We start from the raw sequence: 21,536 nt of genomic DNA, 5'->3' as shown, positions 1-21,536 counted from the left end.
CAACTCCTTGTAATCACTCAAACTCTATGCTCCCCCATCAGGGGTCTCAAAGACCCAGGGATCCCAAAAGCAATCACTTATTGCTGAAAAGGAAAAAAACTAATTGGAGGTAGACTGGCTATTTTACCCACTCATATGGGATTTGGATACACCCAAATGTCTAGTGTCTCCTCAATCCCTTAGCCCAGATTAGCTCCACAGCTTCTGTAAGATTACATATTGGGGCAATGACAATCTTAAAACTCTCCTCCCACAAATACAGTGAAGAGTTTTAGCCCCCATATTGAGCCTGTAACTGTCACTTCTTCCATCTATCAGAAACACAATTTAGATAAAAATATAAAGAAGGGCAGGGGCAAGGACAAACACTTATACACAGTAGGGAGTTTTGTATTCTGTATTTATACCTGACTCCTGGTTAAAATTTTAGAATGAAAACCACAGAATCTCTACTTATGTCTATCTGTATGTATATGTGATATTTTCCCACCTCCAGATGGTGTTACCAAATTAATTTATAAAATTCCTTAAAGAAACTCTATCTTCATTGGTTTAGATAAAAGTAAGTGCTTATATAAATTAAATATTCCTAAAATTCCTGGGAATATAGAACTATTTTTCAAATTCACTTGATTTGAGTAAATCTTTGATAAAGATTATTTTGATATTGTAGGTTTCATTAGAAAACAACCATGTCTTCCTAATTGTTAGCATTACATAAAATACAGGCATACATTCTTATTTTACTTGGACTTACTAAGCAGATAAGCAAATATTATATCTGTTAAGTGTATAAGACTATAAAATTATAAATTTGACTTTAATTAAATAAAGTCATTCTATCAAACCTTATTTCAACAAAAACTTATGTCTACTTAAAAGTAGTTTCCAAAATCATTTTGTATCATTATTGAGATATAATTGACATATGGTGTTATATTAGTTTCAGGTGTACAATATAGTGACTTGACAATTCTATACACTGAATTTAGTGTAATAACTTCTAGGTCTATCCATGTTGTCACAAGTGGCAAGACTGCATTTTTTATGGCTGAGTAATATTCCTGTATGTGTGTATATGCCCATGTGTGTGTGTTACACCTTCTTTATTCATTCATCTATTGATGGACATTTAGGTTGCCTCCATATCTTGGCTACTGTAAATAATGCTGTGATGAACATAGGGGTGCATAAATATTTTTGATTTAGTGTTTTCATTTTCTTTAGGTAAATACCCAGTAGTAAAAGTATTGGATCATATGTAGTTCTATTTTTAATTTGGGGGGGAACTTCTATACTCTTCTCCACAGTGACTGTGCCAATTTACATTCCCATCAATGCATGAGTGTTTCCTTTTCTCCATATCCTCACCAACACTTGCTATTTCTTGTCTTTTCGATACTAATCATTCTGACTTGTGTAAGGTAATATTTCATTGTGGTTATGATTTGTGTTTCCCCAGTGATGAGTGATATTGAGTGTTTTCATGTGTCTGTTGACCATCTGTACTTCCTCTTTGGAAAGATATCTATTCAGGTCCTCTGCCCATTTTAAAATCAGGTTATTTATGTATTTATTTTTTGGTGTGGAGTTGTATAAGTTCTTTATATATTTGGGGTATTACCCCTCATCAGATATATGATTTGCAAATATTTTCTCCCATTCAAGAGGTTACTTTTTTGTTTTGTCAATGGTTTCCTTCACTGTACAAAAGCTTTTTATTTTGGTGTAGTCCAATAGTCTGTTTTTGCTTTTGTTTTGTTGCTTGAAGAAACATATCTAGAAAAGTATTGCTAAGGTTTATGTCCAAGAAATTATGTCTTGTTTTAGGAGTTTTTATGGCTTCAGGTCTCATATTTAGGTCTTTAATCCATTTTTTAGTTTATTTTTGTGTATCATGTAAGAAAGTGACCCAGTTTTTAAAAAAAGTGGCCTAGTTTTTATCCTTTTCTATGTAGCTGTCCAGTTTTAGCAACACCATTTATTGAAGAGACTGTTGTATATTCTTGCGTCCTTTGTTATAGATTAACAAAGGAACAAAGGAACAAAAATTCTTGCCTCCTTGGTTATAAATTAGTTGGCCATATAAGCATGGGTTTACTTTTGGGATCTCAATTTTGTTCTATGATCTATGTTCTATTTTATGCCAGTACCATAATGTTTTGACTACTATAACTTTGTAGTATATCTTGAAATCTGGGATTGTGGTAATCTCCAGTCTTGTTCTTCTTTCTCAAGATTTCTTAGGCTATGTCTCAATAAGCATGTAGGCACTGAAATTTAAAATACAGTACCACTTACAACTGCTCAAGAAAAGAGAAATACCGTGATATAAATCTCCCAAAATATGTACAGGACTTATCTTCTATATACAATGCACATAACTGAATTGTTTTTGTATTCTTGGAATACAAAAGTGATGCATAACATTTTGGTGTTTGCAAGTTGTCAGGAATGTGAGGGTCAGGAAGGGAGGTGGTCACTTTTTTTTATCATTAGTTTGAATACCATTAGTTTATTATAAAAGAGAGACATGAAAATTATTTACAATGATGCAAGATTTCACTACTTCACTGGAATGGGCAGTTTCGCTTCATCCCGTTTTAAGAATGATTTCAGTCCACATACTTTCCGAGAATGTCACCATCTCTAAATAAGAAATAGTCCTTGTCATCTAGGACTACTTTGGTGCCTCCATATTCTGGGAGAAGAACTTTATCTCCAACTTTCACACTAACTGGTTGAATCTCTCCACCCTTTCCTTTGGAACCCGATCCAACAGCCACTACTGTTGCTTGCGACACTTTCCCTTGAGATTTTTCTGGTAGCATGATACCTCCTTTGGTTACAGTTTCAGCTGCACTCCTTTCGACTAAAACCCAGTCAAAGAGGGGAAGAAACTTCCTAAACGCCTGCCCTGCCATGCCTCTGGCCGCCGCAGTCCCACCCGCTCTGGAGCCGCCGCCGCCGCTGCCGCCAGGAGACCCGCAGTCCCTTTCTTTGGTTTTCAGTAGCCTGCATTTTCCTTCCAGCCTCTGATGCTCAGGTGTCAGCCAAGTCTAGCAGAACCGGAAGGGAAGGGGAAAGGGGATTGGGCCTGTGACAGCAGGAGCAGGGAGGCTTAGCTCTTCAGCTTCAAGTGCAGGGGAGAGATGACCCAGAAATGCCCAGCATGAATGCTAGCACAAGGTCATTGGCCATCCTGCACGATGGAGACCCCTCTGCTTCTCTCATCGTTGTCAGAGTGCTGAACCAGGGGATTCAGGACAGCTTAAACCTGTGAACTTTGAACACAACAAGTTTATTTAAACCTAGCTGTAGAATCTGAGACCATAACCATTAGCCTCATCTAGAAGTTGGCAATTATAATAGTCCCTGCCTCAGAGTTAATGTGAGGATTAAGTAACAAATATAGCTGATCTTGAATATTTCCCACATATTATAATCCTTTGTCTGCTACCCTGGGGAACTACCGATGTTTGTATGCACATAATGGCATCATCTGTACCCTGAGAAAATGACTTATTCCCAGAAACTAGCCCACAGCTTATCATGCCATAGCTCTCAGGATATTCCTAAAAGTTCCTTAATGCCTACAGCTTCAGCTGTACTATACAGCTTCTCAGACTTTGCTGTTCATGCAAATCATGTGGGTATTTTGTTAAAATGTCCTCACTATTCAAAGTATGGTCCATGGACCAGGAATACTGGCATCACACGGGAATTTGTTAGAAATGTAGAATCTCAGGATCCAGCTTGACCTGTTGAAGCAGAATCCGTCTCTACCTAGCTCCACAGGTGATTTGTATGCATGTTAAAGCCTGAGAAGCCCTGGCTCAGAGAGGACTGCTAGGAAACATGCTCTGGTCAGGGTTTTAGAGGCTACAGCTATGAAAGGGCAACAAGAGGAATCCTTATTAATGATAGAACTGTTCTGTGTTTTGTCTGTATCAATATTAACAATCCAGTTATGATATTGTACTATAGATTTGCAAGATGTTACCATTAGGTTAAGCACATAAAGTGTATATGAGATATTGCTGTATTATTTTTATAACTACACATGAATCCACAATTACCTCAAAATAAAAAGATTGTTTATTACAAAATTTAAAAATACATACATGCGTAAACCTCATGTTCCCACCTTTAGTTCTAGCATGACCTTGAATGTCTTCAGAATGCCTGGGGATTACAGAAACATGCTGTTTCAGAAACTGGTATCAGTGCACTTCACAGAAATGGAATGGGAGCTTTGACCTAGGCTGCAAGTTTATTCTCACACTTTTTACAGGATGTTTTGATAGATTGTGCTTGGGGTATGAGAGAAAGAAAGCAGCTCATGTTTGGTACCTGACCAACTGGTTCAACAGTAGGGCTGTTTCCTGAAGACTAGGGAAAAGCAAAAAAGACAAATATCTAATGTGATGTCAGGTGTTGATATGTGTTAAGGAGAAACTAAAGGAGAGTCCCAAGCTGGATTGTGGCAGAGTGGGATTGGGGAGGTGAATTCAGATAAGATGCCCATAGGGGTAAAGAGGTATTAATGGGTGCTCTATGTAAAAGAGGTTTCTATGAGAAAAAAATTGGAAAACAGTTAAATGTTCATTCATCTTTCGATGGACAAAATTTTTTTATAAATTTATTTTTTATTGGTGTTCAATTTGCCAACATATAGAATAACACCCAGTGCTCATCCCGTCAAGTGCCCCCCTCAGTGCCCATCATCCAGTCACCCCCACCCCTGCCCTCCTCCCCTTCCACCACCCCTAGTTAGTTTCCCAGAGTTAGAAGTCTCTCATGTTCTATCTCCCTTTCTGATATTTCCCACTCATTTTTTCTCCTTTCCCCTTTATTCCCTTTCTCTACTTTTTATATTCCCCAAATGAATGAGACCATAAAATGTTTGTCCTTCTCAGATTGACTTATTTCACTCAGCATAATACCCTCCAGTTCCATCCACGTTGAAGCAAATGGTGGGTATTTGTCACTTCTAATGGCTGAGTAATATTCCATTGTATACCTAGACCACATCTTCTTTATCGATCTTTCGATGGACACTGAGGCTCCTTCCAGTTTGGCTATTGTGGACATTGCTGCTAGAAACATCGGGGTGCAGGTGTCCCGCTGTTTCATTGCATCTGTATCTTTGGGGTAAGTCCCCAACAGTGCAATTGCTGGGTCGTAGGGCAGGTCTATTTTTAACTCTTTGAGGAACCTCCACACACTTTTCCAGAGTGGCTGCACCAGTTCACATTCCCACCAACAGTGCAAGAGGGTTCCCCTTTCTCCACATCTTCTCCAACATTTGTTGTTTCCTGTCTTATTTTTCACCATTCTCGCTAGTGTGAGGTTGTATCTCATTGTGGTTTTGATTTGTATTTCCCTGATGGCAAGTGATGCAGAACATTTTCTCATGTGCTTGTTAGCAATAGCCAAACTGTGGAAGGGGCCTCAGTGTCCATCAAAAGATGAATGTATAAAGAAGATGTGATATATATATATATATATATATATATATATATATATATACACACAATGGAATATTACTCAGCCATTAGAAATGACGAATACCTACCATTTGCTTCAATGTGGATGGAACTGGAGGGTATTATGCTGAGTGAAGTAAGTCAATTGGAGAAGGACAAACATTATATGGTTTCATTCATATGGAGAATATAAAAAATAGAAGGGATTAAAGGGGAAAGGAGAGAAAATGAGTGGGAAATACCAGAGAGGGTGACGGAACATGAGAGACTCCTAACTCTGAGAACAAAGGGTAATGGAGGGGGAGGTGGGCAGGGTGATGGGGTGACTGGGTGACAGGCACTGAGGAGGGCACTTGAAGGGATGAGCACTGGGTATTATACTATATGTTGGCAAATTGAACTCCAACAAAAAAATATACAAAAAAAAAAAAGAGGAAGACAGTCAAAAAAAAATTAGTTACTGCAGGATTTTCAGATCCATGACTAGACTAATGGCACCATGAATCCAAGAAGGGGCACATAATCTGAATGAAAAGGCCATGCTCCTGTGGTTGTGTGTCCCTTCTGGGAACAGGAAGGCTGCCATAGATTGAAGAATGCTGTTGCTGTGCGGTAGGGAAACTGAAGGAACTCCATTTTTAGAAAGGCTCTCTCTCTGTCGTTTCTATGCTAGGCCCCACTCGTGTTCTATATTTCACCTTGCATCTGAATAAACCAAAGAAACTATGTTCCTACTCCAAAAGCAAAGCAAGAAAGCTAAATCATTTTCTAAGTTTCATGGAGGACCCCAAACACCTGGTAACATCTAAAAACTAGATCCCAAACATGTTCCAGGACATTCAAAGAAATTTCAGCTGGAAATGTCATCAATACCCACTTCCTTCAATGATTTATAAAATAACACCTGTTGTTTTACCTGTCACTTGCCCTTGATCAGAACCTACCCTGGATTCCTGAATGAACATGTACCCCGGACCCCTTTCCAATATAAACTCCTAGCCCTAAGCAACAAAGAGACTTACACTCCCTTCCTTTCCAAGTCTCCCAGACAATCACCTGCTATACTGTATCACTTACACGATTTAATAAACCCTACTTTCACTTCTTCCTGGCTCAAGTTTGATTTCTATCCTGAGTGAAGTCAAGGACCCTCTTTGCTGGTCCTGTGTGTCCCCTTTGGGTCCTTGGATCAGATCTGCCTATGTCACTTGTTCTAAGGTCTCTGAACCAGGGCACGGGAACCCCTGTACGATCCTTCATGGCCTTCACCGTCTCTTTGGTTTTTTCCTTTCCTGCACAGATGTGGCACCATCTGCCAGCTGGAATCCTGAAAGTAATAAAGGAAATTTTCAAGTTTTAATGTTTGTGGGCCCTGCCCCTGGGCTCCCAGGGAAGCTATACTTTTACTAAGGTCAGGATGTCTTCACCAAACTTCAAAGTATGAGCTCTTTTCCGCTCTGAGCACACATCCTACATCTCATACATCTCTTCATTAGCCAATAACCTAAAAGAAATGTTCCAAGCTAAAGATAAGAGTAAAAATCTCCCTAAATTCTATTCCCACACTTCCAAAGCTAGCAACCTTGCACATACTAAAAACAAAAGATAAAGTTTGTAATTGTCTGAAAGGTCCTTCATCATGATGATTTGTAACTCTTGATGTAACAAAAATAAACAAAAAACCCAACCCCATATATAAACGGGATTAAACATCCTTTCTCTGGAGCACTCTCTGTGAAATTTGTGTATTTCTGGTCACTGTCCTCACTTGAGCTTGTGATCTTATAAAACTCTCTTCCTTTATTTTTAGAAATCTAAATGGAGTGTTCATTTTGCATGGACAAGAGCACTCCTTGCTGTGGATTTGAAAGGGGCTGTGAGAGCAGAGGCCCAGAGGCCCACCCTGGAGGGTGAAGCTGCAGAGCCTAGGTATCCACCAAATACGTTCATTTCTGTTTTCCTCTTTCCAAAATGTGATTGAGAACATTCTCATTTAACACACCCTCTGATGCTCTTGAACTTAGGAAAAGCCTTCACTTTCATCATCCCCTGCGGAGAATGACCTGAATTGTGTGCTTCCCTTGGCTGCTGAGCAGTGAGGGCAAAGGCTAGTGCCTTCCCCTAACCACACCTTCCCTCTGCTGCTTTTTAACTTTTAATTTTGAAATGTTTGAACATACAAAGTAAAATATAATGAACCCTAGTATTCCTATCCACTGGCTTCAAAAATCACCAATTCCTGGTCATCTACTGTCACCTAAATTCCCATCTATTCCCCTCAACTTCCCATATAATTTTGAAGCCAATTGCAGACATCATTTCACCCACAAATATTTAAGTTTTTTTTTCTTTTAATTTTTATTTATTTATGATAGTCACAGAGAGAGAGAGGGAGGCAGAGACACAGGCAGAGGGAGAAGCAGGCTCCATGCACCGGGAGCCCGACGTGGGATTTGATCCCGGGTCTCCAGGATCGCGCCCTGGGCCAAAGGCAGGCGCTAAACCGCTGCGCCACCCAGGGATCCCCTATTTAAGTTTTTATCTCTAAAAGTATTATCTCTAAAGATATGATATAATGTGATAGTAACCATAAATGTCTCTTTAAAAAAATTAGTAATACCTACTTTCTAGCTTCAGATATCCAGTTATTATTCTGATTTCTACAACTGTCTTTGGTCAGTGTGCATAATCAGCATGCAAATAATTTCCAAATTTATAATAAATTGTAATTAGTTGATTTATCTCTTAAGTATCTCTTACTCTGTTAGTTTTCTCTCCTTTTATTTTTCCTTGCAATTTTTTTTGAAAGAAAATGACATTTTTTTCTGGTAGTTTCTTGGGCTGTATGTTGCTGGCTAAATCACTTTCAACATGTTTCTCTGTCCCTATGCTTCCTGAAAATTGGTAACTTGGTCTAGAGCCTTGATAAGATTCAGGGTTTTTTTGTTGTTGTTGTTTGGTTGGTTGTTTTTTGTTGGTTTATTTTGTGTTTTGTTTTTGTTTGGCCTACAACCATCCATTTATTAGCAATGGCAAAGACATCCTATTAGCTAGGAAGCAATGGAGGGATATTTAGATCAGAAGGCTATCTGCAGAAGGGAGGAGGGAGAAGGGACAAAAGCAGGGAAAGAATGTATCTGTTTTGCAGAATAAGAAGCTCCCATCAAGGAGACATATAACCAGGTGTTCCAACTGATACACCCTTACTTGAGCCAGTTTGGAGCTGAGGACCTGGGCAGAAGGCTCCTTTAGAACCTATCATACTAAGATCTCCTTCTATGGGTAGGGTTTTCTGCTATTTTTTGAACATACAGTGTATATATTAGCATGCTGACATGCTAAGTTTGCACAGTGAATCAAAGTGCCTAAGTAACAAAATACTTAAAATAATGTATCAAGCACCATGCCCACCCCCCCCAACACACTGAATAAAAGCTCCTTGCACTAACCCCAAAGGGAAACAGTGCTTTCAGAACCATCTCCCTGTTTCCTTACTTGTGGCAAGCAATAAAAGTTTTTGCTCAAACTAAGAACTACTGGCTGAAGCACCCCAAGCAGCAGACACTGTTCAGTGACAATCCTAACCTCATCCTTACCCCACTGATCATTAGGAAAACATTTCTAAAAGAAACTTCTGGTTAAGTATTTGGTTATACTAATGTACAGGATAAATGCTTGATTTTTTTCTCCCTTTACTTACTGGTTTTCTAAAGAATGACGTGGCACCAAAATGAGGTGTCAGGTATTTTTTTTAGTGCCATTATAAATTGGTGGATTTAAACATATTAGATGTGTTTTAGTCCACTGCACTTATAATTCTTGCTAAAGCACAAATCAGTTGGCCCAAAGGGAGCCGCTTCCGGCAGATCCTCATTCCTCTCGCCTGTACCAGGCACTCATGTTTCTGGGAGACCCCTGGTTTCTTTGTGCACAGAATGGAATTTATATAGTCATTCTCATGTACAACCCTTTCACTTCTCCATTCCTGTTTATGATTCCCTTTTTTTAATTTTTAAAAACTTTTTAAAAGATTTATTTATTCATGAGAGACACTGAGAGAGAGAGAGAGAGAGAGAGAGAGAGAGAGAGAAGCAGAGACACAGGCAGAGGGAGAAGCAGGCTCCATGCAGGGAGCCTGACATGGGTCTCGATCCCGGGTCTCCAGGATCAGGCCCTGGGCTAAAGGTGGCAGCAGTAAACCGCTGAGCCACCCAGGCTGCCCCTCTTTTTTTATTTTTTAAAGATTTTATTTATTTGAGGGAGAGAGAGAGCATGAGTGGGGTTGGGTGGGGTGGGGGAGAAGGAAAAGCAGACTTACCACTGATCAGGGAGCCCAACTTGCCCCTGGGATCATGACCAAGCAGAAGGCAGCTGCTGTTTAACCAAATGAGCCATCCAGGTGCCCCTAAAGAACATTTTAAACATTACTGGAATAAGTACAGGACCTTACAAGTTATCTACTTTGAAAGGAAATGTACATTTGGATAGAGGAGTTGGGTAACTTTTTTTTAAAGACGATAAAAACATAACTACTATAAGCCAACCATAATCAAAAGCCACAGTAAAAAGCAAAAATGACTTACAGGTATTTCATTACCCCCACACCTTGCATTATTTGCCTATGTTAAGGGACATCTAACATTATTTTAACGTCACGATCTAACATCTTAATCTCTTGGCTTAATTTCACTTTTCTAGCCGACATAGAAAAATGTACAACTCATATCAATGCCAGAAGGCATCCTATTTTCCTGGTAGCCTAAATTATTAATAAATATGTCAAGGAAAGAAAACTAGCATCAACACTTTTCTGTAGCTTAACTACTTCTTAAGTCAATGCATGCATACTATTGACCCTAAAGTCAGTTTCCTACAGGGTGTAGTGTTTTGAAAGCTAATTTGCCCCTATCTGTAGGGAAGCAGATGGTGCAGTGACTAAAAACATTGTCTGGGAGACAAGGGACAGGGTTTTCAGTCCTAATACTGCCACAAAGGCACCTTTCCTTATCTCTCCCTGACTTTGCAAGCAAAGGAATGGCTATAATTAGGACTTGCAATATCCCTCCCATTTCAGGATTCAGTGCTAAAATGCTCCTTTCAATGTGAGAGGCAGGGGTCCGTAATTAGAAATCTAGACAAACATTTTCCACCAGGGTTTGTAGGACTCTGGAGCAATCTCCTCTTCATCTGTCTTGATGGCTACACTGGACAAGTTGCTAGGAGAAGACCCAGTATAAGTATGAGGCCAGAGCTTCCACTGTCTCCTCAGATTCATTGTTAAACCCTCCCTGGGTCATTCTTTGAGAAAGATGAAAAGATGATACTGAGCACTGAGAGAGTCCTTGCTCAATTCAGGTGTAAGAGAACCAACCCAAAGATCAAACAGAATTTCCTTGGCATGTCCTCTGACATTGTGATGATAAAATCCCATTTAAGGTAAGCATTGTCACTCCCCTTGCAACGGACGAGGTAAACCAGGCTTTCAAATGTTAGGGAACTTGAGTAGGGCCCTGGCGTCTCTTCAAGCATGATGCCGTTTCTGATGTTGTGCAACTCCCATAGGTGGGGTCTTTCTTGTGGAATCATACCTCCTGCAGTCAGTTTCTTCCCAAGGTCAAGATTCTCAGAGCCTTCAGTGTCACCACAGATAGAGAGCTACTCCAGTCTACCAAAGAGTCAATGTCTCTTGAGTGTGTTCGAGTGTGTCTAGGTCCTTGTCCACATGACAGATTCCTATCCCACAGGTGTGCCCCAGCCTGCAGGACATAATCTGGTCACCATCTTCTTCATTCCAAACACTGTTCTCTGAGAATGAAGCCTGAAACCTTACGCAGCTCTCTTTGTGGTCAATTCGTATCTTCAATTTATTAAATGATACGATACTTGATACTTTTTTTTTTTATCCTGTGCGGCAGATCCACAGCCTGTTTTCTTTGAAAGTTCTATCTGAGCCACCTGAAGGAAGGCTGGGCTATTCACACCATCAGCATTCATCTCTGAAAAGTAGACTCAGTTCTGGTCTGTTGGTATCTTTTGCAGGAGTTGGTATCTTTCTGATGAGTTGACGGTAGACGAGTTCGGAAATGTTCAAGCACAGCTTTTATCAGACAGCTAAGAGTAAACATGAAATTCTCGGCAGGAAGGGAGTCCACTAAGACGTCACAGACTGATGGGTCTCCAGGTGGGTCTTCCTGCAGGTGTTCAAGTGTTGGTCATCCACTGAGTCATCCAAAAAGGCTCCACAGCTCCCAGGTACTTAGTACTGTTCTAGATACTTGCTCTGTGCTTCTGACCAAAGGGTCCCACGCCAGCTTCCATGGTTTCCATTAATCTGCTTGAGCGCTCACCGACCTCAGAGACACACGCTCTTTGCTACATCTCCGCTTTACTACTAAAGGATAGAACTCAGGAACAGCCAGCTGGACAAGACCCGCAGGACCAAGTGTGGGGGAAAGGGCAGGAGCTTCCACGGTCTCTCCAGGTGCTCCTCGCTCCCCGCTCCCCACGTGGTCACCATCTACGTTACCATTCCTAACAGTATTACAGCCGCCCTGCCCTCCGTTTTAGGTTTAGCTGTAAGACATCTTAAGCTAGAGCTCGCCGCAGGAACCTAAGCTCTCTGGGTCAAAGGGCAGCGGGGCGGCCAGAACCAGTGAGACAGGGTCCGCCCGGCCTCCTAGAGCGGAATCGGAACCGCGCTGGGGGGCCTCACGAGCGCTGCTCCGCCGCAGCCCCTCTGCCTCAGTTCCGCGTGCGCCAAACCCGGGCCAGGGACCACCGGTGGTCCGACGCGCAGGCCTGGACCCAGCCGCCGCGCAGCGGGCGGGAACATGCCTCCGGGTTGGGCGGGCCAGACGCAGGGCGGGGGCGGGCTGCGGGGGCGTGGCCGGAAGGCGCGCTCTGCCCGAGGGCGGGGGCGGGGGCGGGGGCGTGGCCGGAAGGCGAGCTCTGCCCCGCCCTCTCCGCGCCTCTGCTCAGCGTCCTGAAGGTCACAGCTGTGGTGCCCGCTCCTCGGCGCCCCAGTCGGAGGAAACTTCACACGTGGCGGGGTGGAATGTTGGTTTATTTTACCTTCGGGAAAGTGGAAGAGTCGTTTAAAGGGGGACCGGGGAGGGGGCTCCCGGGTGGCTGAGTGGTTGAGCGTCTGCCCTCCCTCAGGTCCCTATCCTGGGATCCTGGGATCAAGTCCCCCATCGGGCTCCCCACAGGAGGATCAAGTCCCCCTCTGCCTCTCTCTCTGTGTCTATCATGAATAAATAAAATCTTTAAAAATAAACAAATAAGGGAGGGAGGTACAAGGTAGAAGAGATGATGGAACTCTCCCTTGGTTGGCCCTTGCAGCCCCCGACCCCCCTACATTTGCGGTGCAGAGTGTTCAAGCTGCTGTGTGCTGAGATCACCTCCACTGTGCACCTTCCTCCCCTGAAGGTGTGCTTCTATGTGAGGGAAGCAGACTTAGTCTCCCTCATATAGAAGTTCCGGAGTCTAATTTGATGCGATTTCGCTTTTCTGTGTATTCCACTGTGTGTAAAATTTGAATAAGATTTCATGCCGTTTTCTCCTATGAGTCTGTCTTTTGTGAGTTAACTTCACATGTTCCCAGTCGCTAAATCTTTTTTTTTTTTTTCCCCAGGCGCTAAATCTTAAAAGCACAAAGGAAAAGGTTTTTCCTCCTTGACACGTGTGGTCCATAGTTACCAAGTCAAAGTGAGTCCTAAATTCCTTTTAAGCTCACAGGCCAAATGCATCCCATCAGAATGCTAGAGCGCTCCCTAGTATCTGCAAAGTCTGGGGTTGTGTTTCCATGGAAAACTTTGGTCTGTTCTCCCAACACTTATTTCTGTGGCTTTCACATTTCCACCTACATTTTTATCTTTGCGTCAATGGGGAATCAGGCTTACCTGATGTATTAAAGTTCTCCAGAGAAACAGAACCAATAGGGGGACAGAGAGTTAAGAAACTGGCTCATGCTTTCCCCTAAGATCAGGAACAAGACAGGGATGTCCACTCTCACCACTGCTGTTCAACATAGTACTGGAAGTCCCAGCCTCAGCAATCAGACAACAAAAAGACATTAAAGGCATTCACATTGGCAAAGAAGAAGTCAAACTCTCCCTCTTCCCTGATGACATGATACTCTACGTAGAAAACTCAAAAGTCCCCCCCCCCCCCAAAGATTGCTAGAACTCATACAGCAATTTGGCGGCGTGGCAGGATACAAAATCAATGCCCAGAAATCAGTGGCATTTCTATACACTAACTATGAGACTGAAGAAAGAGAAATTAAGGAGTCAATCCCATTTACAATTGCACCCAAAAGCATAAGATACCTAGGAATAAACCTAACCAAAGAGGTAAAGGATCTATACCCTGAAAACTATAGAACACTTCTGAAAGAAATTGAGGAAGACACAAAGAGATGGAAAAATATTCCATGCTCATGAATTGGCACAATTAATATTGTGAAAATGTCAATGTAACCCAGGGCAATTTACACATTTAATGCACCCTATCAAAATACCATGGACTTTCTTCAGAGAGTTAGAACAAATTATTTTAAGATTTGTGTGGAATCAGAAAAGACCCCGAATAGCCAGGGGAATTTTAAAAAAGAAAACCATATCTGGGGGCATCACAATGCCAGATTTCAGGTTGTACTACAAAGCTGTGGTCATCAAGACAGTGTGGTACTGGCACAAAAACAGACACATAGATCAATGGAACAGAATAGAGAATCCAGAAGTGGACCCTGAACTTTATGGGCAACTAATATTCGATAAAGGAGGAAAGACTATCCATTGGAAGAAAGACAGTCTCTTCAATAGATGGTGCTGGGAAAATTGGACAAACACATGCAGAAGAATGAAACTAGGCCACTCTCTTGCACCAGACACAAAGATAAACTCAAAATGGATGAAAGATCTAAATGTGAGACAAGATTCCATCAAAATCCTAGAGGAGAGCACAGGCAACACCCTTTTTGAACTTGGCCACAGCAACTTCTTGCAAGATACATCCACGAAGGCAAAAGAAACAAAAGCAAAAATGAACTATTGGGACTTCATCAAGATAAGAAGCTTTGCACAGCAAAGGATACAGTCAACAAAACTCAAAGACAACCTACAGAATGGGAGAAGATATTTGCAAATGACGTATCAGATAAAGGGCTAGTTTCCAAGATCTATAAAGAACTTCTTAAACTCAACAGCAAAGAAACAAACAATCCAATCATGAAATGGGCAAAAGACATGAACAGAAATCTCACAGAGGAAGACATAGCCATGGCCAACACACACATGAGAAAATGCTCTGCATCACTTGCCATCAGGGAAATACAAATCGAAACCACAATGAGATACAACCTCACACCAGTGAGAATGGGGAAAATTAACAAGGCAGGAAACCACAAATGTTGGAGAGGATGTGGAGAAAGGGGAACCCTCTTACACTGTTGGTGGGAATGTGAACTGGTGCAGCCCCTCTGGAAAACTGTGTGGAGGTTCCTCAAAAGAGTTAAAAATAGACCTGCCGTACGACCCAGCAATTGCACTGCTGGGGATTTACCCCAAAGATTCAGATGCAATGAAACGCTGGGACACCTGCACCCCGATGTTTCTAGCAGCAATGTCCACAATAGCCAAACTGTGGAAGGAGCCTCGGTGTCCAACGAAAGATGAATGGATAAAGAAGATGTGGTTTATGTATACAATGGAATATTACTCAGGCATTAGAAACGACAAATACCCAGGATTTGCTTCAACATGGATGGAACTGGAGGGTATTATGCTGAGTGAAGTAAGTCAATCGCAGAAGGACAAACAGTGTATGTTCTCATTCATTTGGGGAATATAAATAATAGTGAAAGGGAATATAAGGGAAAGGAGAAGAAATGTGTGGGAAATATCAGAAAGGGAGACAGAACATAAAGACTCCTAACTCTGGGAAACGAACTAGGGGTGGTGGAAGGGGAGGAGGGTGGGGGGTGGAGGTGAATGGGTGACGGGCACTGAGGGGGGCACTTGAGGGCATGAGCACTGGGTGTTATTCTGTATGTTGGCAAATTGAACACCAGTAAAAAATAAATTTATTATTATTATTAAAAAAAAAAAAAGAAAGAAACTGGCTCATGCAATTATGGAAGCCAGGAAGTTCCAAGACCTGTAGCACAAATCACCCTTGAAACCCAGAAAAAGCTACACTTTCAGTTCAATCCAAAATAGGGGAAAAGGATAATGTCTTAATTTGAAGGCCATCAGGCATGAAGAATTCTCTTATTTACCGAAGGGTTCACCTTTTTGTTGGATTCAGACCTCAACTAATTGGATGCGTCCCACCCAAATCAGGAAGGATAATCTGCTTTACTCAGTCTACTAATTAAAATGTGAATCTCATCAATAAACACACGTTCATGTGATTAATGTTTGACCAAATATCTGGGCACACTGTGGCCTAGACAAATTTGATACAAAATTAACCATTACACCACACCCATCACCAGCAAGTTGTCTTTAGATCCTCCTGTTCACTGCTTTATGGTTACAGGAAGACAGGAGGAGCTCTAGGCATCAAATGTATCTTGAGGCAGGAAAAAGAGAGAACAGGCAATATTAGCCAGCTCTCTTCTGTGCTGGTTTTCTTTTTTTCTTTTTCTTTTTTTAAATTTAAGAAAAACCATTCCTCACTACATCTGAAACGAATGATGGACTATAGGTTGGCTAATTCAATTAAAAAAGCAAGCAAGCAAGAAGGAAAAACCATTCCTGAAGTCCACAGAAGACTTCCTCACACACCTCAATGGCCCAAAATAGTCACCTGGCCCTTGGCTGCAAGAAGGGCGGGGGGGGGAGAGGGGAAATTGGATATCAGGAAAAGGCAAGTAAGAACCATTATGTTTGGCCATCTTACAGTAATCATCATTGGATTGGGTGTATTGCTACCCCTTATAATCTGGGGGCTCTATTAGCCAAGAAAGGAGATGGAATGACTAAGGGAGGGAGTGGGGCATACAACAGTATCAGACATAGTTCACAAATAGGAATCCCAATGTAGCCCTGCCTCTCTGAGACTGTATTCTTGGCATCTTTAGGGTTTGGGACGTCTATAAATTCAATCACATTTTATAGATAATTTCTTGGCCTATTTCTAAAACTTGATTCTCTTTATAATGCTTGAACTTTAATATTTTAATTCCCTTATGGCAGCCTTCTTTCTCCTGTTTCTGTGTCTCTTGGGGTTGGGTGAGGGTGTCTTGCTGTGGACCCTTTGCATGGTTGAATCAAAACTTCTCAAAGTGGAAGATGGGGGTCCTGGCACTGACCACTGACCATCTGTCTTGGTGGCTCTGTGGATCCTCCCAGATCCCAGGGCAAATCACTAATTTCCAGAGCAGGTCCCTGCTTTCTTGCAGTCAGAAGACTCTGACCTCACCTCCCATCTGGTTCTGGCAAATGGCCTGGATGTGCTTGCAGGTGATGCCTTTGCCACCTCTCTCCCCCTACCAGCCCCTCTTTGGACCCAGTGCCCTGTCTTAGACTGGACCAGGGGCCATTTCTGTGGGATACAGATGAGACATTGCTGCTTTCATGATTTGGATATTTTATGGTGCTCCACACCTGCAGAATGAAATCCCAGGACCTGAAGTTTAGGACTTCGAACGAAAGATGGAGTCCAGCTGCAGTTCTTCCCGCCACCTTCCGCACAGTCTGTCTGATCTATCACCAAGGTCTGTCTGTGGAGCTCTTCCTTCAAAACACAGACACACACACACACACACACATACACACGTCTAGTTCACCCCACCCTAGGCATGATCACTGCCTGGGCTGCTTTAGTTGTTGCTCCATCAAGGATAGTTGGTGTTAACTTTCTCCCTTGGGGAGGCTTTACTATTCACTTCTCTCAATTCCCCATGCTACCACTTCATTGTTGCACTTAGTAGTGTATGTTGCAATCACTTATATGTCTAAAGCCTAGAATACTAGGAATTTTTGGTCTGGGTTAGTTTTAGGACTGCTGCAATAATTAATACTACCTAAACATGAAAACGGCAGACAGGTCAATGTCCATAACAGACTCTTTTCTAAATAATAATTTTTTTTAAAGATTTATTTATTTATTATAGCAGGGGAGGGGCAGAGGAAGAGAGAGAATCTCTAGCAGACTCTTCACTGAGTATGAGGCCTAATACAGGGCTCAATCTCATGACCCTGAGATCATGACTGAGCTGAAACCAAGAGTCAGATGCTTAACCAACTAGACCACCCAGGTGCCCCTCTCAATAATAATTTATATGATAAAAAAGTATTTCAAATCAATAGGGGATATAAACAATATGGCAATCAGCTCTTTGAAAGGGAGAGAAATTCATATTCTAAAATGAATTCTATGAAGACTATTGTGGTTTTGAAATATGCTCATTAATTCTTTTATATTCTTCCTTTCAAGAGATTGAGCTTAAATCCCCTTTTCTTCAGGGTGGGCTGGACTTAGTGATTTGCTTCTAACAAATAACATAGTGCAACTTCCAAGACTAGAGCATAAAAAGCACCATGGCATCTGCCTGTTCTCTCTCTGATCACTTGCTGCCATGCCAGGAGGACACTGAAGAAGGTCCATAGAGAAATCCATGGTGAGGAACTGAGGCTGCCTGCAAACAGCCATGTGAGGAGCCATCTTGGTAGCAGATCTCCATCCACACCTTCAAATGGATGCAGCCCCAGCCAACATCTTGACTGCAGTCTCATGAGAGAACTTGAGTCAGAACCACTCAGTTAAGACGCATTCAAATCCTGACTCAAAGAAACTGTGAGATAATAAATGTTTGTGGTTTTAAGCCATCAAGTTTTGAGAAGTAGTATGTTAGACACCAACACAACTAATACAAAGATTAAACAGCAAACTATTAAAAAAAATAAAATACAACATAAGTGGGCCTTGGCGGGGAAAGAACCCTCTAAAGACTAATGAAAGATTCCTGAGTACCTGAATGTAAGTGTCAGCAGCCTGTGTAATAGATGGGGCCTCACTGACCACCTTATTGGATGATGCCAGCTCAGGGTGCAAGAGTTCAGTGTGGCGATAGGGCCTCTCTCTTTCTTCCTTGTTGATATTTCCTGACTGTGGCATGATTACTAGTGTCCACCAAATATCCACAAGCTCCTCCACTTCCCAAACACCTTTGTAGTTAGAATGGAGCTTTGTGACTTGGTTCTGGACCAAGAGACATGGGCCTTAGTGATATAAGGCACTTCTAGGCCTTCCCCCTTGAAAATATCCCATAGGATCTTCTAGCTTTCTGTCCCCCTACAGTAACAACACTGAAGTCCACATGTTCCAGATGTTATAGCTGCAAGGTGGAGGAGGACAGTCTGGTCTGTGTAGAACTTTATGTGAGCAACAAAAATAGACCTTGCATTCAGCCCCTGAGATAAAGGGTTTGTTTGTTACTGCCACCTAGTCTAGCTCATCCTGATGAAACCATTGCCTCTTTCTAGTATCTGTAGTAGTACTTAGAGTGCCTCTAGTTCTGTGCCTTTTTAGTATCTGTTTCTGGGTCATGGGGATATATTCCATATACTCCCCAGGGCCAGTCCAGGTTGTGTGTGTGTCTATACTGCTGTCCCCTCCAGCTTAGTTACAGTTCTTTGTATATATAGATTATCACCATAGTTGTAGGGACTGTAGTGCTCACCACACAGGTACAGATATGGACCTGAGGCTTGCCCATGATTTTCTATAGCCAAGACCAGGCTACGATGTTTCATAAGACTTCAGTATTGGGAGAACAACCTGGCTATACTCAACACCCACAGACCCTGGGCAGTCCTAAGGGGTCCCAACAGGGTACCTCCTGATAGCTCCCGGCCTTCTCCCCTAAGTGCTTCTCTGGACTCCAAGAAAACAAGATCCAGGGAGAAGAAGTCAACCTATGTCCCAGTATTAAGTCTCTCTTCCAAGTCTTTGGGTCTTGTCTCTTCCCCAGTGGATATAGGGGGATGATCCACTCTCCTCAGGACCCAATGTCTGCAGGAGTGTGACCACAGTAACAATGGTAGTTAATACTGAGATAGTGTTTATTGTATGACAGGCCTTGTTCTTTATATATAATACTTTATAGTATATATATACTGTTTTATATATACTACTCTAATTTTCACAATAACCCTATAAAGTAGGTACTGTTGTTACCTGTTTTCCTCAAAAGGAAGCTGACACCCAGGGAAGTTAAGTACCAATTTTAAGGTTTACACAGCTACCTAGCCACATGAGAAATGTGGCCAGAGACCTACATTAATTTAAGAGAAATATCTTAGAGCAGATACCATTTTCCAAGAATTCACTCTCCAAATTAGGGAAATGAAGTACAGTTCCCTTGATTTTCAGCTTCCCCAAGGTCTTATATAACTGTGAATTAGTCCATGTATACTACAGGGAGTTCCTCTTTTTAAAAAACACTTCCCTCCCCCTGCAAAGTTGTCAGAGGCCTGCATGGCATCTCAGTGGCCTCCTCCTTGGTCTTGGTGCCCTGTGGACTGTGAATGAAAACCAGAGGAGAATGGCATCTCCAAGAGACCAGGCAGCTGGGCTTGGACCGGCAGTTGCCAAAGATGTTAAAGATTGATTTATTTATTTACTTACTTACTTATTTACTTGCTTGTTTATTTGTCTGTTTGTTTTAGAGAGACAGAGGAGGGGTGTTGGAGGGGCAGAGGGAGAAGGAGAGAATCTCAAGCAGACTCCGAGCTGAGTGGAGCCTGATACAGGACTCCATCTTTCCACACTGAGATCATTACTGAACTGATATCAAGAGTCAGCCACTTAACTGACTGAGCCACCCAGGCACCTTGAAAGATGTTTAAGATTCCAACTTAAGAACTTCCCGACTGTGTGTCCTTGGGCAATTGCCTACCTTTTTTGTTTCCTCAGTTGTAGAATGGGGTTATATATACAGTGCCTTCATCATAGGGTTGTTAAGAAGCAATGTATCAATATATGTCAACCACTTCAAATAGAATCTGGCAGAAAATAAGCACCATAACAATGCTCAGTATTGGGGCACCTGGGTGGTTCAGTTGGTTAAGCATCTGTCTTCAGCTCAGGTCATGATTCCAGGGTCCTGGGATCAAGCCCCATGTTGGGCTTCCTGCTGAGTGGAGAGCCTGTTTCTCCCTCTCCCTTTACTGCTCTCCCTGCTTGTGTGCTGTCAAATAAATAAATAAATAAAATTTTTTTTAATTGCTCACTATTGTTAAGTATCATCATAGATGCCAGTTTCAGTCAGGACTTCAGGGAAAAAGATACATCCCCTTTTACACAGGACCCAAAAATTTGAATGGTAGTTGGGCTGCTATTCCCTCTAGATCTTTTTCCAGATATTGTGAGTGATCCTTACGAACCACTGATAATTCAAATATCTCCCAGTGCATTCCTGTCTTCTGGCAGCTCAACAGTGTACCGGTCACACACAGATTTTACATATCCCTTTAAATCTTTCATGTGTGGGGGCACCTGGGTGGCTCAAGGGTTGAACATCTGCCTTCGGCTCAGGGTGTGACCCTGGGGTCCTGGGATTGAGTCCTGCTTCCGGCTCCCTACAGGGACCTCACTTCTCCCTCTGCCTGTGTTTCTGCCTCTGTGTCTCTCATAAATAAATAAATAACACCTTAAAAAAATCTTCCATGTGTGAACGGAACTCACTGACGTTAAAAACATGAGCAACATTTAATGCAAATTCAAAAGATGAATTTCTTTGATACAGAATGTGTTCCTATGACAGACAAAAATTCCACAAAAGATGTTAAGACTGTGCTTGAAAAAAGAAAAAAAAAAAAAAATAAAAAAAAATAAAAAAAAAAAAAAAAAAAAGACTGTGCTTGATCTAAGAAGGGAAGGTGGCTCCTGGGGATATCACTGTAATGGTAAGCAAGTTAAACAATCAAATATGATTTTTTTCTTTTGTCTGCAAATTCAGGAAAAAATAAACCTGCTAAAACCCAATCCTGGGGAGATGAGCGGGTAAAACACTGTGTACTCATGGTTGGGGACCTC

At 41.9% G+C, this 21,536-nt stretch overlaps 1 protein-coding gene and 1 long non-coding RNA gene across 2 annotated transcripts; one reads left to right on the top strand and one right to left on the bottom strand.

Moving 5' to 3' along the window:
- Positions 1-2,501: 2,501 nt before the first annotated feature.
- On the bottom strand, positions 2,502-12,305 carry LOC112659690 (10 kDa heat shock protein, mitochondrial-like). The gene is made up of 3 exons (XM_035696973.2): positions 10,631-12,305; positions 9,808-9,894; positions 2,502-3,284 (listed from the first exon to the last, which is right to left on the bottom strand). Exon 3 carries the CDS (start codon positions 2,922-2,924, stop codon positions 2,616-2,618), a length of 309 nt encoding a protein of 102 aa, XP_035552866.1. The 5' UTR covers positions 2,925-3,284; positions 9,808-9,894; positions 10,631-12,305; the 3' UTR covers positions 2,502-2,615.
- Positions 12,306-12,457: 152 nt separating this feature from the next.
- On the top strand, positions 12,458-18,308 carry LOC112659719 (uncharacterized). The gene is made up of 4 exons (XR_003136464.3): positions 12,458-12,545; positions 13,123-13,196; positions 17,108-17,211; positions 18,083-18,308. It is a non-coding gene; the product is annotated as an uncharacterized LOC112659719 (long non-coding RNA).
- Positions 18,309-21,536: the final 3,228 nt, after the last annotated feature.

The sequence above is a fragment of the Canis lupus genome, chromosome 11 (genome assembly GCF_003254725.2).
Source record: "Canis lupus dingo isolate Sandy chromosome 11, ASM325472v2, whole genome shotgun sequence".
In the NCBI taxonomy this organism is placed as follows: Eukaryota; Metazoa; Chordata; class Mammalia; order Carnivora; family Canidae; genus Canis; species Canis lupus.
The sequence above is the reverse complement of the archived record's forward strand: the minus strand, read 5'-3'. Positions and strand labels throughout refer to the sequence as shown.

Coding starts and splice junctions, on each gene's coding strand:
- LOC112659690 (XM_035696973.2), bottom strand. CDS start 2,924: ATGGCAGGGCAGGCGTTTAGGAAGTTTCTTCCCCTCTTTGACTGGGTT.